We start from the raw sequence: 18,484 nt of genomic DNA, 5'->3' as shown, positions 1-18,484 counted from the left end.
AGTAGAGACTGCCTTATGGACTCATGTTATTAAATGAACACTAGCTAGTTCACAGTGATGCTGTGGAGGGCTGTTGCTGAATGGTGCTGTATGGCTGTATTAAGCAATTGGAAAGGGTGGAGTCACCTACATAACTAGATTTATGTTTGAGTAATTGGCAAATTGCTAAAACATTGGCCGGAATTTTCCGGCCCCATTGGCATTAGGCATCATGGCGGGCGGTGGGAGGATGACAATATGGTGAAAAGGACAAAAAATTGGTTTTGCGCTGCATGAAAGCACAGCAGGATCATCTGATGGTTTCCGCTATGGCGGAATGTCAATCCCCTGGAGGCTGGCATGAACCCGCTTTGCATCCCACCAATGGGAAGCAGAGTAAGGCCCAATCGGAATCGTCCCTCCACGGCAGGTTTACCATTACACCGGTGCGAAAACACATCTGGACAAGTGTGATGTGCAGAAGTTGGGACTTGCCATTCGGGTCTTGCTCAGATCGCGGACATCCAAGGAGCAGAAGATCTTGGAGGAACACATGCATTGCATGCTGGGTGGATTCTCATGGACATGGCTCCACCATGAAGCAGCTCTCAGAAGGTGGGAGGTCTCTGTTGATGTCTCGGGTCTGCTTCGGAACATCATGGTCTTGGCCATGGGCTGCTATGGATGATCGGCGAAGGAGGAGAGAGGAAGGTCCAGCTATGAGTGGGAGAGGAAGGTGTACCGGGTAGTTGGGGGGTGAGGGAGAGGAAGGTCTGAGTTTGACTTGAAGGTGTACCGATGGTTTGTTGGAGGGGTTGGGAGTGGGGTTGCGGGGGGGGGGTGGTGGGGTTAGAGGGATGTTGTGGAATGAAGGCGTCGGGCTGTGAGGTTGGGATGAGGGGAAGAACATATCAGGGGGTGAGGTTAGAGGAGGGGGCGAAGGTGTCGGTGGAGAGAGGTTGGAAGGGTGGAGATGAAGGTGTTGGCCCGGTGGAGGGAGTACAGAGGAGGAGGTATAATGGGGGAGAATGCGGCAACAGGGGAGGAAGGTGTAAGGGAAGGAGTTCAAAGTGGGGAAGGAGTCAGGGTGGAGGGGGGAGTAAGGGGTTTCATTGTCCAGGTGAACGTGGAAGGGAGGGGTCTGTGGAATCAATGACTGCCTCCTGGGAGCAAACTGAGGGTGGGTGTGGTGGAAGGGTATGATGAGTATGAGAGGGGGGCAGGGTGAGTTGGGAGGGTGAGGATACAACGGTAGCGGTAGAAGGGACAGCGAGGGTGATTGGTGGGTACTCAGAGGCAGACACAGACCCTGGGGATGGGAAGGGAGATCAATGTGATTGAGGGTGGGAATCTTAGGAAGGAACGGAATGTGCATGTTCACCTAAACACCTGGAGTGACAAGATTTCGGGTTGGTAGGTGACGGTGATGCCAGGGGTTCAACTGTGATGGGGGAAAGGACATAAACGACTGGGGGAGGGGAAAGGACGGGAGCTGAGCAGAAATGTGACCACTACCATTATTCTCTAATCAAAAGTGAGCGGAGCCTCGTGTTGGATGGGCACAGATGCTGCATGGGAGTATGATCAGTGGGTGGGCAGGGATGCAGGTCAGCTCAGATGGACGACTGAAAGAGAACCCCAGCAGGCAGCATTGAAAATGCTTGGGACATTGAGATACGTGTGCTGGAGGAAAGCTCTATGTGCATGGGAGACTGTTTGCATGAGGTCCCAAAAGGCCCTGCCCCACACACACACTTCTCCCTCCAGAATCAGTCGTAGTCCAGCTATGTGCAGCTGAACTGCCAATGTTGGGTGGGGGAATGCAGGGAGAGGACTCATGAAGCTTGTAAATGAAGCTGAAAGACACCATTATACATTTTTCGGTGAAAGTGAATTTTTTGCAGATTAAAAAGTGACAAAATGTGTTCACCCGTGCAACCACTTGTGATCACAAGTTCTTCAATTTTCAAGGCCTACCACCGCTTCTAGGTGCTGCCCTGACATCCGCAGCAGGGGTGAAGACAGCCTGTGCAATGGTTGGCCCTGTTGCCTCAGATGACTTCGGCGTAGGTCCTCTGGAGAACCTAGGCTTGAGGACCCCAACTTGCTTTGGCTGTCCTCTTGTGGGCCAGCTGCTCCCTCTGCGATGACAGAGGACGAGATTGAGGGGGGTCACAGGCAAAGGGGACTCGGAGGGAGAGGACAGCCTCTGAGACTCCCAAGGGGTGTCCAGCTGCCACTCCTCTGAAGGCCTCGGTGTAGCTCCTTGAGAGGATGGAGTACCTGGAGCCAAGTCAAGGTGCCCCATTTCCCCCTCATGTTGCCACTGCAGGAACTTGCCCATGACTACCATGATGGAAAGCAGGTCTGCATGCATCTCCGTGTTCTGCTGGACCAGGGTCTCCATGGCATCTGCCATCTTTCCCATGGAGACCTCCATACACGCACATGTGGGCACCATTTCATCAGAGAGCAGCTGGGCGCAGGCACCCGACTCATGTGCCACTCTGTTGAGGGCTTCCAACAGCTCTGCGTGATGTTCCCCCACCTTCTGCTGATACCCCACAATGAGTTGGAAGGCTGAATCCAGAGGCCCTTAATCTGACTCGGACCTCACAGATATCTCTTCTCCAGCAGTCATTCGAGTGTCAGGGAGCTCGGCTGAACCTATCTCCTACTGCTGCAGACACATATCCGTGCGGTGACCATCAGATTGTTAACCCAAACTTGATCTAGATCTTGGTTCCACTGAGATGTGTTCTCTGCACTGATGGAAGGTGTGGGTAAGCACTGTGATGGGTCTTCCAGGCTGTTTATTTCCAGCTCTTCAATGGAGGTGTCCTCTTGGCTGGAAGTGCTTCCTGGATGGAGCTGTGGGACTGGCTGGCTGAGGGCACGGTCACTTGGCAGAGCTCCCTATGAACCAAAGTAAAGATAATTAGTCCATGGCAGCAGAGTCAAAAGCAGGGGAGAGAGCACTCACCGTTGAGAGGGGGATGATGTGGGTGTTCACTGCCAATCTCACTGTCACTTCAAGCATGGTCCATTTCCTCACTAGTCAGTGTGATGGCACACTCCTCAAAGTGAGTGAGGGGCCTAATGTGGGCTACTCCAACCCTGGTCCAGGGCCCCTCCCTGCTGTTGTGAGCCAACTTCTCTTGTATGAAAACAGATGTAGAGAGTTTGAGCAGGATGCATAACACTGTGCGAAATGTTTGTGTGGTGAGCAAAGCCATGGATGGGATGAGGACGTGAGCTTCAGAGAATATGAGTCCATTGGAGAAGTGAGGGTATGCGTGAGAGTTAGTGGTGTTGTCCCTTGAGGCATGAGATCCCTGTGGATATGTGATGGGTTTGCGAGTACGAGAATTGAGAGTGATGAGGTGGTTGACTTACCCTGGCAGAATGGATGAGAGCACTCATCCTCTTCCTGCACTGGATGGCTGACCTCCTCTGTGCTCTGTTGGCGCTGACCACTGCTGTAATTGCCTCCCAGGCTGAATTGGTGACTCTGGTGGATCTCCTGCGGCCAGAGCGGGGATAGAGGACATCGCGGCAGCTTTCCGCTGTGTCCAGGAGGCGTCACTAAATTTAGGGCTGCCATCTTCTTTGCTTTCAGGGCCATCTGTTGCCTGGAGCAGTCCTGGTCTGAAGACATGAAGTAGGCTGCACTCTGGTGCACTTTAAAAATGGTGCCCGGAGCAAGGAAGCATTGAGGTCACAGTGTGGTGGGCAAATCCGAGCCTGCCTGCCAGTGACCTGGCATGTTCCCTGTGAATGTACAATTAGTGAGTGGGATGCACTGGGAATGGGTCAATACAATGTGAAAAGCTGGCGTGTAAAACTACTGCACTTTGTGCAAATCTGGGACAATTGCGTCCAATGACTTTTCACTGTGTTAAGTAATTGACATCACTACATGATGCAGCTGGACTTTGAGTAATAGGGATTACTGCATCATCGGCTAGACTTTGAATAATGAGATTTACTGCATGATTTAGCTGGATGAGGAGTAATAGGGATCACTGCATGATGGAGCTGAAGCGTGTTTCAGTCATGGGAGATGACTACATAATACATAGGGCACTTATAGGGAATCAACTAACATAGCTGGACTATAATTGGGGAAATGCTGCATGAGGTAGTTGGACTATGATTAATGAGGGGTCACTGCATGATGTGTTGCGATTGTGTTAAATATTGTTTGGGCAGGGAAAGTGTCATTGCATCATGTCACTGGGCTGAATTTAAACAACAGGGATTGATACATAAAGTGTCTGGGCTGTTCTTGAACAATAGCGATTGCTACATGATGTACCTGGGCTGTGTTTGAAATATGGGCATTGCTACATGATGTACCTGGGCTGTGTTTGAACAGTGGGATTGCTACTGATGTAGCTGATGAAGAGTTACTCAAATTATTAGATGCAAATTATACTAATTGAAAAGTAATAAAACAATATCTAATTAACAAAGAATAGAATGGGGGGATTGGAATCTTTTAGTTTGATTATTGTTGGTATTTTCTTAGCTGCTGCTTTGTGTTTCTGTTCATATTCGTCTGGAATTTCTTAAGCTTTTTCAAAACCTCATTTTAAAAAAAAATGTTGCAACACGTTTGATTTGTTGCTCATGAAAAACTGCAATGCTTTTTACATTACAACAGAGTGCTATGGGATCTAATAGCTTTTGAAAAGAGTTTCCATCAATTTGTTTGCATCTCATTCACATCCTGTCTCAAATTACTGTCAGTATAAATTTCTTGAAGAGCCAGTTGTGAATTTTGTAGTTAATCTTTTTGAGATGCATAATTTTGAAGATAAATCACAAAACACTATGTATTTATTATGAACAGTGTAAAACTTTGTGATAAAGTGGTGTTTCTGAAATGTTTGCATGACAGTGTCTTTACTAAGTTTATTTTCTCCTGCCAGAAAGAGGAGGAGGAGGATATGGATAGTTACCAGGTATCGTTGCTATCATAAGTTATATGGCATGAAGCACAACATTGGCCAGCATCAGCAACTGACTCGCAAATTAGGCAATGGAGATGGAAAGTTTAGGTTTTAACAAGCGATAGTTTCTTTTCTTGTATGCACTTTCTAAACCATTCAGTTTTAACAATATCCAATTGTAATTTTCTGAGATAAAATAGATGTCACATAGCACAGGAAAGTAGTGTATCCCTTAATCATGCTTGGATTAACATTACTGTTGTTTGAAGCTGTTTAAATCAAATCTTAACATGATGTGTACAGGCATGAGCATCAGAAAGTTTAACTTTTGGTGAGGTCGATACATCTAAAATTGTTCTTTTGGGGAGGGTGAATAATGACAACCAAGTATTCATTACAGATGGTTGAACCAGATGTACCAGAGTAAACCTGGTATGGATCCATGCAGAAACATGTATTATTCATTTTTCACCTCCATGGAAATTTAGACTGTGCTTTCTTGCAGTCAGTTTGCCTGTGAACAGCAGCTTGTCATCTCAGTAATTTAGAATACTGCTTCAATTTTTAACAACATTTTATATTGTTTTTTTGTCCCAGCATCAAACCCAGTCAGATATTGGAATCCTGTTTCATTGTTCTTTCAGGCATCTTATGGAAATTGGCATGGTGTAAATCGTTTATCCATCAGACTGTTAGAACATCGCTAAACATCTTGTACTTCAACATTTACTTTCCCTCTACAGCTAAGCATGTAAACAAGTGAAATCTTCTTACACTGTTAGGCTACATGGAACCTGTACCTATGTGAATTAATCTCTAATGCAGGATGATGAAGAATTGATCTAGCTCTTAACTAAACTTGTTAATTCATGTGTTCAAATTCTAGACTGATTTAAAAAAATATCATGTTTCAAATATATAAATTTTTGCTCATACCATTGCATATTATAATAAATGGGAAGAAAATGTTGAATCCTCCTTTCTAATTATGATCCTGGTAAAAACTTTTTTTTTTAAAAAGGGATTTGCTTTGACTAAGAAATTAATCAGATCCCACTTTCGTCATGTTATTTGTTATTACAGTCACATAGTTGTTAGGATCCAAAGAGCAGTGGTTATCAAAGACCAACGATAGTTGAGATTTTTTGGCCAATGTTCCCAAATCAATCCCCGAAATAAACAATGACCATTGTAACTGTCATGAAGTTACTGATAATCCATTAATGTATCACCTGCCTATACTACATACAGCTCTTAATTTTACAATCACAAGAACAAATTGAATCCTCTATACCCATTTTATATTTTGGTATCAGATTTTTGAATAACTGTTGCTTTTAGACCCAAGAAATAACTGTTGAGACTGATTTTTGATGTAATTTCATCATCATGAAATCGTTCTTTGTTGCAGTTATGTAATTGTAATTAACACAGAAAAAAAGATTGTATTTCTCAGTGGTATTTTTCCCACAAACAGGCTACTTTGCTCAATAAAATGACGAGCACCTGTAACCTAGCATCATGGTCAGTGATTAATGATTTGGAGAGGGACCTTTTTCCTCCTCTTGCTAGACCAGAAATGCTGAACAAACCAAAATGCCCCAACTATCCTGCCTGAGAACAACTAACCTAACACAGACAAGGGTATGGTTCAAAGTTGGTGGTGAGCGACAAAGCAATGGTGCTTGTTGCTGGCCTGGAAGAATGCTGCACGCAAAGATCTAGTGATCTGTGTGTTGTAGTTTGTGGATTTCACCTTTCCCAATGTTAGTTTGAAACTGGTGCCAAGTCAAGGAGAACTATAGGCATCGAACAACAATGATGTCATCAAGTTCACCACCACCTCCTTGAGGAAATTAGGGATAGACAATAAATGAAGGCCTTACTGGCTTCACCAGCAACTTGTGAATGAATAAAAATAGCAGAATATGCAGCCGCTCACATTGAACAATTCTCAGAGGTGGCAAACCAGAAAATACTATTTACTTAAAAAAAAATTTAGAGGGTACTGCAGAAGCTGGAATATCATTCAAAAATTATATTAAATTATGGATTTTTTATTACAATGGAAAGCTTTGACATTACAGTGGTATAAAATTAGTTTTCCAGAGTCAGAGAGGTTGTTCAGAAGAATGATTTCGTTATTCATTAAAAACCCATTTAAACCTCATTAATGATGCATGATTTTTAGGGGGGTTTCAAACAACAATATTACTGCATTAAAGGGGAAGCTCTCATCAGATGAGTGAGGACTTCAAAGGTGCATCCTGTGCAGGAACATGAAATGACTGACAGCAACTTCTGGATTCCTGCATTCACCTGTGCATGCGCAGAAGCCAGAAATTGCTTACAGCTTCACAGTTGTAATGCCATCATTATAACTGCAAAGTCCAGGCCATTGAATGTGAGGCTTTTGAGGAATGGCTCAGTGCCCCAAACAAACAGTGTATGCAAAGCTGAAGGCATAACCATTGTCACTGGATCACAGTGTTATTTGGGCACCGGGGAAGAAGCAATTAGGGTGGAATGGGACCCAATGATTTAAGTCAGTTCTCTAACTTAGGTGTAAAATATTATTGAAGAAACTGTCCACATACAGGACTTTCAGTAGACTGTCATTAATCCAACTTTGCAATTGTTTAACCATATAGGTTCAGTTCTCTTAAGTTACTATGCCAAATAACTAATGTTTAAACAAGAATATTCCAGCATATTTGTTTCAGATCAATTTACTCTGAACACAGGCACAAATTTGGTGTTTCAACATGTCAATTCCTGATCTCCTGTGTGCCACCTTCTGGCATAATGTGATAAAGCATAAACACATGTTTATATGTGATAAATTAAAAATTACATTTACTTATGGTCATTAGAAAAAGCCAATAATTTGGGGAAACTAAGTCTGAAAACAAGTGGGGCACTTTGCTATGACTAAAGTAATGTAATGGTTAAATGTGTCTAAAAGCATACACTGCTCAACTGTTTTGGTTAATCTATGAGTTGTTTCCAGGAAGTTAGCCAGTATTTTAGTTATGAAACACTTACAAACAAAAAAGGAAAACAAGTTAATAATTGTAGCCATAAAAGCTTTAATTCTCTTTATTAAAAGGAAATGTTCTAAAAGATTGAGAATGTTGCGCAGAAGTATCTGCAGTTTGAACTTAGTTTCGACTGGAATATTCCTTTTTGCATTTGAATGAAGTAGTGAATTGAAAGCTTTATTTTTTTTAAATGCAGGTAGAAAAAGATATGCTCCATCTCCATTTCACCTATGTACACTAAAGCAGGGCTCGAAATACCAATTTTGGAAAAAAATTAACAGTGGAAAAGCATAAACTTTTATAAATTGTGGCAAAAAATAAGAATGAAATATGAAAATTAATGCAATTGGTGACACTTCTGCTTTTAATTGCTGAAAGAAGAATGTTACCTCTCTAAATAATGGCTTATCCTATATGTGACATGTTTCCATAGTATCTGTTGAGTATCTTTTCATACTATTTGTGAATAATTAAAAAAAAACCTTTGGATTCATTTGATCCTTTAAATGGGCACAAACATTAATTTTATTTCCACTCATCATGTTAATAAGACATCATGATCTCCAGTTTTCTTCAGAGCATTGCATAAAAATGGAAAACGCAGTTACCATGAATGGTGAACATTGAGTATTTCGATTCCTGCAATTACTAACATTTTGAGGAGCTTCCTCTCTGCTACTTGCCACAGTAATATTGAATATTAAACTGCTGTTTACTACAAGTTCCATGCTTATAGCATGAATGCATGTAACCACTGCATGGGGTATTTGAAAATAAAAGATCTGTCCTGTGAAGGGTCTCATCTATTTCTTAATCATTACAAAGACTTGCGAACCTCAATTGAAACTTTCTGGTGTCAAATATGCAGGTAAGCTAAAGGCCAAACAACAGCAAAGATTTTCACCCTTGAAGTGCTACTGTACAGTTTTACAATGGTTATGGCCCTATTCTTTTGCAACCTTGACTTATAAATTTAGTAGAAACTTGCATTTGGCCATTTATAGCAGGTATTCCTCTGATACATCATTGGCACAAGCATGGAACTGCACCACATGGGACAGGAGGTTCCCAGGTTCAGTACCTGACCTGCAATAGTTTGTGATTTAGCTGCAGGATTATAATTAGACTCGGGACTATTGATTTAGGGAGGAAAGGAACAGAAAAAGGACATGGTTCCCACCAATGATGCTTATCCACTGATCCCCTGCTTGGAAGTGCATATTTGAGTTATCAGGAGGATAGGTTTGGGATGCTCATTGTGGTTAAATATCAAACTGATTCTCACTCAAGTTCAGCATGAGTGAACATGTTTAAGAGATGAGGGAAGAATGACAGAAAAATTGTAGAGTTAAGGTGGTTTATATTTAGAAATCTATTTTATTGATTCCATTCCAATTTTGGGAAAATTACAGTCAGAAAAAAAGCACATTGAACACCTCAGATGTAGATTGGAAATGTGATTGTAAATTCTGTCAGCACAGTATTAAGTTCATCCTGCACTCTGGGATGGAGCAGTTTCTCTAAACAGCAGAAACAAAAAGGGGAGGTTGCAACTAACTACTGGTAGGTTGCAAACTTTTTGTAACTTCTTGTAGAACGGTTCAGTGGCACTGCACAATACATTTTCAAAGTACCAAAATGTACACTAGTAAGCAATGTCTTATACCTTTACCCTTGTAATTGGTCAGGAGGAAGATTTGAATGAAGTGCGGGAAAGATGGTCTGATGCATTGATGAAGCGTCGGGAGTACTTAGATGAACAAATTCAGAAAGTAATCAACAAGCAAGGTGTGTATACTTCAGTCAGTGTACAACATGATGTACATATTTATTAGATATAGGTGTAGTGGGTGTCAAAGGCCACAGCAAGAACATTTCAAGAGTTTCAAAACTATGATAGAAGAAATTACCAGGAAGCACCACAGACGTATCTGCTAGTACTTTTGTTTGTTTGGTTGATATCATCTTGTGATTTTTCATGTAGAAAAAACAGAAGATGATGTGGAGAGGGAAGCCAGGCTGGTGGAGCAGTGGGTGGGCCTCACTGAGGAGAGAAATGCTGTGCTTGTTCCTGCTCCAGGCAGTGGAATTCCAGGAGCCCCTGCAGACTGGTCAGTAAAACTCCTACTTCAAATCTCTTGTGATAACTCTGCTTTAAAGTTGCTGTGAGTGTTAGAGGTGGAACATTCCCTTTCTTTTTGATCTTTCTCAGTCCAGCTGAGAGTTTCTTAGCTTCTTGAGAAATCTAGATATTAAAAAATGTTAACTGCTCCCATACATTTCTAGAGATTTGTTTTCCCTGTCTCAAGTACTTTTTCCCCCTTGCATCTAAATCTCTGCACAGTACGCACTTTCCATTCAAAGTGAGCTGGTCAAGTGATACTTAACACTGCTGCTTAATAACTAATTGTTAGATTATCCAGTGTTCAAAGGCCGTCCAATGTAATTTGTTTCACAATTTGAAACTCTCTTACCTGTCTCTGAAGCCCTTTTCCAGTGGCCTTGATGAAATTGGGATCTCCTCACCATGCTGATAATTATAAGTGCAAGTACACTTCTATGATGAAATATCCCAGTGCCCTGTTCCCTCAGCTAATATTTCACAATAATTAGTTAGTTGGGACAGTGTTCATTTGTGCTTGGAATTCTCCCCACGATGACTGGATTAGTAAATGAAGCAAAAGAGGTACCAGTGGAGACCAGGCATGGGAATGTTGACCACTCTAGTCTGCTCCACCATTCAATAAGATCATGGCTGATCTGATTATGGCCTTAACTCCACTTTCCTACCTGTCCCCATAACCCTGACTCCAATGTCAATCAAAAATCTGTCTAACTCAGCCTCCGCTGCTCTCTGGGGAACAGGATTCCAAAGCCTAACAGCCAACTGGGGGGGAAAATCCTCCTCATCTCAGTCTTAACTGAGAGACCCCTTATTTTTAAACTGCTCCCCCTAGTTCTCGAATCCCCCTGCAAGGGAAACATCCTCCTAGCTGCCTCAGAATCTTAGATGTTCCAATACAATCGCCTCTGATTCTTCTAAACTCCAATGAGTATAGGCCTAACCTGGCTCAACTTTTCCTCATACGACAACCCCTTCATCCCAGGAATCATCTGAGTGAACCTTCTCTGAACTGCTTCCGATACAATTGTAGCCCTCCTTAAGTAAAGAGACCAAAATTGTACACAGTACTCCAGATGTGGTCTCACTAAGGCCCTGTACAGCTGTAGAAATACTTCCCTACTTTTATATTCAAACCCCCTTTCGATAAAGGCCAACATTCCATTTGCCTTCCAAACCATTTGCATTTTGTGATACATGTACCAGGATAGCCAGATCTCTCTGTATGATAGATTTTTTCAGTGTCTCTCCATTTAAATAATATTCTGCTTTTTTTATTCTTCCTGCGAAAGTGGACAAGCTCTCATTTTCCCACATTATACTCCATTTGCCAAATTTTTCCTAGCTCACTTAAACTATCTACATCCCTTTGTAGACTCTTTGTGTCCTCCTCACAACTTGCTTTCCTACCTATCTGAATCATCAGCAAATTTAGCTACCATACGCTTGGTCCTTTAATCCAAGTCATTAATGTAGATTGTAAATAGTTGAGGTATTGATTCCTGTGGCACTCCACAGGTTACAGTTGGTCATCCCAAAAGCAACCCATTTATCCTGACTGTCTGCTTCCTGTTTGCTGACCAATCCGCTATCCATGCTAATATGTTCTCCCAAAACCATGGGCTCTTATCTTTTATATGGCACCTTATTGAATGCCTTTTGGAAATCCAAATACATCATATCTAGTGTTTCCCCATTGTCTGCCCTGCTTGTTACTTCCTCAAAGAACTCAATTAAATTAATCAAACATGATTTCCCTTTCACAAAACCATGATGACTCTGCCTGATTGCATTACAATTTTCTAAATGTCCTATTAGCTCCTTAATAATGGATTCAGGTGTTTCCACTATGATAGATGTTAGGTTAATTGGTCTATAGTTTCCTGCTTTCTGCCTCCCTCTCTTGAATAGAGGTGTTACACTTGTGGTTTTCCAATCCTCTGGGACCTTTCCAGGACCCAGGGAATATTGGAAGATTATAACCAATGCATCCATTATCTTTGCAGCCACTTCTCAGAGTCTTTCTTCCTCAGTGGAATATATCTTTGTTGAAAGTTATGAAATATTGCCTTAAATGTTTGCTACTGCTTCTCTACCATCTTACCTTTTAACCTAATTTCCCAGTCCACTTAAGCCAGCTCTGTCTTCATACCCTTGTAATTGCCTTTATTTAAACTTAAAACTCTAGTGTTAGGCCCACGTTGCTCATCCTCAAACTGCAGGTGAAATTCTATCATGTTATGGCCACTGTTGGGAAATGGTTCACTTCCTGATTGTACCAGTGAAATGAAGAGCAATTTTTAAAGTGGACATTGCATGTTACCTGCATAGAAATAGTTTATGGTGTGCAGGTTCCTGAGACAACAGACAACAGTAATCTATTTGAGCTATCAAAATATAGCAAGTTTTCTTTTGCTTCAAATTAATCTCACTGGAACTTGAAACAAGCCGGGAACATTTTTCAATAATTATGTGGTCTACATTTTGATACTAAGTGCTGGCCTTCATAATGAACATTTCCTTTCTGTATTTTAAAAAAATGTATTGAGCTCTTAATCTGTGTATTTTAATTTTAGCTCTAAATAAGTATATTTTTCAGGATATCACCACCAGGAATGGAAGCTCATATCCCTGTCCTGTTCCTTGACTTAAATGGTGAGCCAATATGTTAATGAGAAAATAATTTTTTGTGTCAAAAGGTTGAACAGAAAATAAAAATAATCCCCATGGATATAAAACATAAACAAATCAGGTATGGAGATGGTGGGCTAACATGCTAAGAGAAGGTGCTGAGTTTCATATCTAATATACCCACTCGAGCACACTGTTGTGGGGAAGTACTGAGTGGAGATCCAGCATTTTTCCATGAATCATGGAAGCGATACACCGCTGGGCTGCTCCTGCCAACTCCTCATAGTCAGTTTAAAAGTAGGACAGGTGGAAGCTGAGCTGAGGATCAGATTGTCTGGTTATGCTCTCACCTGTAGCAATAGGCGAGAGGGGAGAAAATTTGACACATGATAGAATGTCTGTCATTCATCCTCCAAAAAAGGAGCCTTTGGGTGAAGAAAATCATATTATTGGATTTGCATTGGTTACAATATGCAGATTATTTGTTGATAAAGGACACATTCAATGATGCAGTGTATTAAGCTTCTAATATTAACTTGGACATTGTTCTTCATTACAAATTGTTTCTTCAGCTGTATGCAGTCAGCTTCACCCAAACATAAGATTCACTATTTGTTACTGAATGAAGAGGAACAGCAGCTGTCATTTATATAGTGCCTTTAATGTAGAAAACAATCCAAAATACCTCAAGAGTTTTACCAATAAAATTGTTGCCACTGAGGCACAGAAGGAGACATTAGAACATATGGCCAAAAGGTTGACTAGATATTAAGGGATGCCTTAAAGAAGGGAAGAGGGGTGGTGACATTTAGGGAGGGAATTCCAGAGCTTGACACCAAGCCAGCTGAAAGCACAGTGGCCAGTGGAAGAGCAATTAAAATCTGGAATGTGTAAGATGCCATAATTGGAGGAGCGCAGCAACCTCGAAGGCTTGTAGGAGTGGAAAGTGTTACAGGGAGGGGAGCAAGGCTATGAAGGGATTTGAAAACATGGATGAGGTTTTTGAAATCGAAGTGTTATATGGGAAACCAATGTAAGTCAGCAATCACAGGCATGATGGGTGAATAAGACTTGGTGCGAGTTGAGCTACAGGGATCTGTGTATGTCCAGATTTAACAATTGGAGGCCTATGGTTCTTAGGCTTGTAGAAAAATGGATGGGCAGGCAGAAGATGGTTATGGTTGCTTTGAAAATATATTTCTTTTATGCTTCACATGTACCTGCAATTCTTGGAGGTAATCTCATGTTGTTGTTTGTCCTATTGACTTCTGCACTTTAGATGATCCAAAATAGCCAAGTTGTGCTCCACTAGTGGCAGAGCAGAGAGATCATCCTATCTTAAATATATGTTGGTGGTGGAAAGTTCTGTACAACATCACAATTGTTTACAATGATCATGTGACTGACTCTTAACTGCACTCTGCAACGGCCCAGCAAGCCACACAGTCCAAGGACAATTAAGGGTGGGTAACACACTGGCCTTACCAGCAATGCCCAGACCCCATTAAAGAATGGAGAAAAAAATACATAAACACTGTCCATCTTCAATGCTTTGAATGTAATATGTTCGCCACATGCTTGTATTCTCAGTCCTTTTAAACTCCTCTTAGGTCCACTTTTTATATATTCATTTACTCTGCAGCCTATCTTGGTTTCACTAAATGTGCTGCGTATCATAAAATATATTCAAATTGTTGGTATTACGTACAAATGCCATTTATTATTCTGCAACAGTGGATTTCCCATGCAACTCTTGGCTTTCAACTGCTGAGGTCATTGAATAATTTTAAAATTTAAGTTGTCAAAAATGTAGTAAAAATGAAATATTTGTATTAAAATGAAATATTTGTTTTAAAATGAAACAAATGGATTTAGATTCCTACCTAAAAGGTTTCTGTTAAAGTACTTGAAGGTTATGTGTTTCATTAAATATGTTATAAGGAATGAGAGAGAAGTGTTACACGAGAAGACGGTTCAGTCGTATCTGATCTTTGAGGTCTTGATCCAGTTTAGTACGCTCATGAATTGCTTACTTTTGTCCTACATTGAGAAGGAGGTTTCTGTGATGACTTATGGAAATAACATTAGACAGTCTGGACAGCCTGGTAGAAGGGAATCTCCATATAAGAATCAAAAAGTCAAATTGTCAAAATTGAAACTTTTGGGCATCTGAACCAGTCAGAGAATATTTTGAAAGAACTGCTGTCCAGTTGAGTTTAGCCCTAATGGAGTGAGAGACAAGTTGATTAAACTTGGAAAATAAAAATCCGTTGCTTTGGTAGAAACAGTGAAAAGAAGTGTGTGCATTCTTTTTTCTCGTTTGTGAGCAAAACGTCACAACCCAAAAGTAGCAATCCATAATCGACATTGACATTAGTGAGGCTTTTCTCCCTTGTAGGAGTGTTTCCCAGTATATTTTAGTTATTATTAGCCTTTAATTATATTGCTTCTGCTGTGAATTTTACTTTTTTGTAACTTTGTGGTGTTACAACTTAATAAGTATGTTGAATTGAATGCATTAGTTTTTAATATCTTATTTTTAAAAATGCTTGGTGCTACATTGTCCAGACTACTTGAATTTTAAAAGGCTTTCAAGAAAGCCTCTTGGACCTTTGAATTGGTTCTAAGTTCCAATTGAGTAATTCCTTGAGTATTGCTCATGAAAGCTCTCCTGGCTACTTCAATATTGCACTATAATTTTCAATTGCAGGAGGTTAAAAAAGTCTTAAGTAGCAATTTAAATTTAAGAACCTTGCATCTTTGGCATAGATATCTTTATCTTGCATTTATTGTCATTCCTTTAGCTGATGATCTCCGTGCAAATGAACAGCTCACTGGTCCCCATGCTCCTGGAGTGAACTCAATTTTACCAAAAGAACATGGCAGCCAATTCTTCTATTTACCCATTATCAAGCACAGTGAAGAAGAGGTACAAGAGCCTGTCTATTTAATTTACATCTCATACCTGTTCAGTATTTCAGTGCCTTACATTTTTCCCTCCCCTCAATCTCTGCTGTGATATTTATTAATTGTCTATAACTGAGTACCTTGGATCAAGTACAATGGAGATTATTATCATCTTTCCTCTTTGTGTTAACCATTGTTATTGGGTTCCATGTACCAAACCACTTATTCATAATATTAACACTTCTGTTACGCTGTTCAATGTCATATTGGAGTGCATGTTACACTAGATGTCAATTTAGTCAGAATTTTAATGGTCGCATTAATTTTGTGGTAACATCTAACAAAGAAATGAATTATCCAGTTATACTGCTAATTATAATCACAAATAATTGCCTTTAGATCAATCTGACCACAAATTGTCTCAATTCTTCAGCAGACAATGTAAAATGTCACTGCTGGATACATTTCTCAAATCAACTACTCACACCCGTAGTACTAAAAATGTAGTACTTTCATAGCTATTTTCTTTATGGTGTATTTAAGCATTCCTTCACATACATTAAAATTACCAGCTCCCAATTGGAGAGTTCTGCAGATCACAGAAGAGATGCATTTATTTGGTTCAAGTGTTTTGGTAACCAGCATCTGCTGATGCAGTATATGGGATTGATCACAGCATGCAGTTACCTGAATATAGAACAGGATGGATTGGTGCAGCTGCTGAGCAATATACTCCCTGAGACTCTGTTCCGAGTGGAATGCTTTGTTGGTGTTCACACAAGTATTGAGACAAGTTAAAATGTCAGGTGTAAATCGGTGGGAACATTGTCACCTCTGAGTCAGTAGATCATAGGTTTAAGTCCCTTTTCAGAAAAGTCGCAAAACTTAGACTGGCACTCTGGTGCAGTGCTGAAGGAATGCTGCATTGTCAGAGGTGTTGGTCTTTCAGATGAGACATTAAACTAAGGCTCTGTTTGTCCCCCTCAGATGAATGTAAAAGACCCCCCAGCACTATTTCATTAAGTACAGAGGTCTTCTTGGTGTCCTGGCCAATATCCCCCAATCAACACCTTTTACATAAAAAAAATCTGGTCATAGTCACATTGCTCTGAAATGTGATTTAGGACCTTGCTATGCACAAATTGCCTCCTGTGTTTCTGACATTACAACTGACTGTAAAGCTCTCTGGTGCACCTATATAAATGTTTTCTTTTTAAATCCAGTGATTTCCTAGGATATTGTAGGATATATTTTAGGATATATTCCTGGGATACTCTAGCTCACTGACTTACTTCCCTAGGAATCTCTTAACAAACAGAGGACCAACATATTTCACATAATTCTGTTGCAATGTGCATTACCTTTCCAACAGATCCTGTGCAGATGAGGAAAATTAAATGTCAAGCTGCCTTTTCATATTTCTCTGGAAGCATTGATGAAATTTGGCCCTAAGTTAGCATATAACGCTGGAAAGTGGGGGATCTACTGCTCAATTTCATCTGTGGTAGAAGACTGGTAAAAGCCAGCTGTCAGAAAATAGCAGGTTCTTTTTGAATTCACCTAACCACAAGATGCACTGATAAAAAATATGTGTAAAAGCCCATGTTATTTTTGGCATATGTATTACCTTCTGGTGCAGGTTAGTCGCCAACTTGTCACACAGCTCACAGAGACCTCTGCTGCAGGCTTCATTGCATTTCCCTAAAGCTGGTATCAATTACATTGCCTCCCACTTCCCTGCAATCTGTGGTGCTGACAGCCATCAGTTCATTCATGTGGCTTGCTCACTCCTGGTCATAGATTTCTGGGTCAACCACACGTGCAACACTTGCAGTGATCCTTGCCAACGTGATTGCATGATGCAAATCATAGTGATTGAATTCAGATTTGGTCTAGGGGGAGTTTTATATTGCAAGGGCCCCCTTAGTTCAATTTGGCATTGTGCATATGTGCCCTTGCATTGATCTGTAATGTTAGCAAGCCTAATTAGTGGGATCAGTGGGAAATTGCAGAAGCTTGTGTCAAAAACCTTCTTCTCACAAAGAAGGTGGGGACCACTGAGGCTTATGTTTTGGTGTTCAGTTATGAAATTTGACCAGTGTTTAAGTTTAGTTTTTGAGAGTAAATTATTTTGAAATGGCTTATTAATCCTCCCCATTTTTTTCCAAAGTTACAGAGCCAGTCTTTTTTGTTTTCCACTCTCCAATTCATTTTGATACTGCCCAGCCACTGCCCTCTTCTAGTTCACATTAGCTCACTTTGCCTCCCTCTCCCTCTACCCTATACATGCTGTCATTTTCCCCTCTGCCAGGTCATACTGGTGCTCTTTCACTCTGCAGCTGGGACTCTTCTGCCCCACCTCCATAGTTTACTGTCACTCTCTTGTCTTCGCAATTCATCCCACCCCTCTCCACTCCCAATTCACACAGGTGTCTCCTCACTCTCACCCACCCACAATTCGTACAAGCACTCATTACCACCTCCCCGGTTGACAGACCCAGTCTTTTCCTCTTCACCACTCTGAGCTCCTATCTGTCATTGCTGCTGTTCTGAAGGATTGATCTTTTCCATGTACTGTGGGTAGGAATTCCTTATTTTCTGAAACTATTGCGGTTAGGAATTTCTAGCTGTATCTGCACTAGAAGCCGCAGAGGAGGAGCAGCAGCATAAGGTAGGAGCTACAAAATGGTCGTGAGAACCAGGTTGGGGACCAAAGGAGGTTGGTTTTTTACTGTGGGAGGGAAAGGGGAGATGAGACCACAAATGTCTCAGTTTCTGAGATTAGAAGCACAGTTGTTACTGAAGTCCAATTATTTAGCCCATTTGTCAGTTTTCACACCCCATGCTAG

General features: G+C 41.1%; 1 protein-coding gene across 3 annotated transcripts in view; it reads left to right on the top strand.

Annotated features, from left to right (window-relative positions):
* Positions 1-18,484, top strand: part of kif13a (kinesin family member 13A) — a 363,930-nt gene that overhangs the window by 293,540 nt on the left and 51,906 nt on the right. For all 3 annotated transcript variants that reach the window (XM_041183792.1, XM_041183793.1, XM_041183791.1), the window contains exons 26-30: positions 4,914-4,946; positions 9,664-9,763; positions 9,960-10,086; positions 12,697-12,752; positions 15,533-15,657. In XM_041183792.1, coding sequence (XP_041039726.1) covers positions 4,914-4,946; positions 9,664-9,763; positions 9,960-10,086; positions 12,697-12,752; positions 15,533-15,657 — 441 coding nt within the window. The remainder of the gene's footprint in view (positions 1-4,913; positions 4,947-9,663; positions 9,764-9,959; positions 10,087-12,696; positions 12,753-15,532; positions 15,658-18,484) is intronic.

This window comes from Carcharodon carcharias, chromosome 3 (assembly GCF_017639515.1).
Source record: "Carcharodon carcharias isolate sCarCar2 chromosome 3, sCarCar2.pri, whole genome shotgun sequence".
In the NCBI taxonomy this organism is placed as follows: Eukaryota; Metazoa; Chordata; class Chondrichthyes; order Lamniformes; family Lamnidae; genus Carcharodon; species Carcharodon carcharias.
Note: the sequence above shows the minus strand (reverse complement) of the source record. Positions and strands in the feature narration are given on the sequence as shown.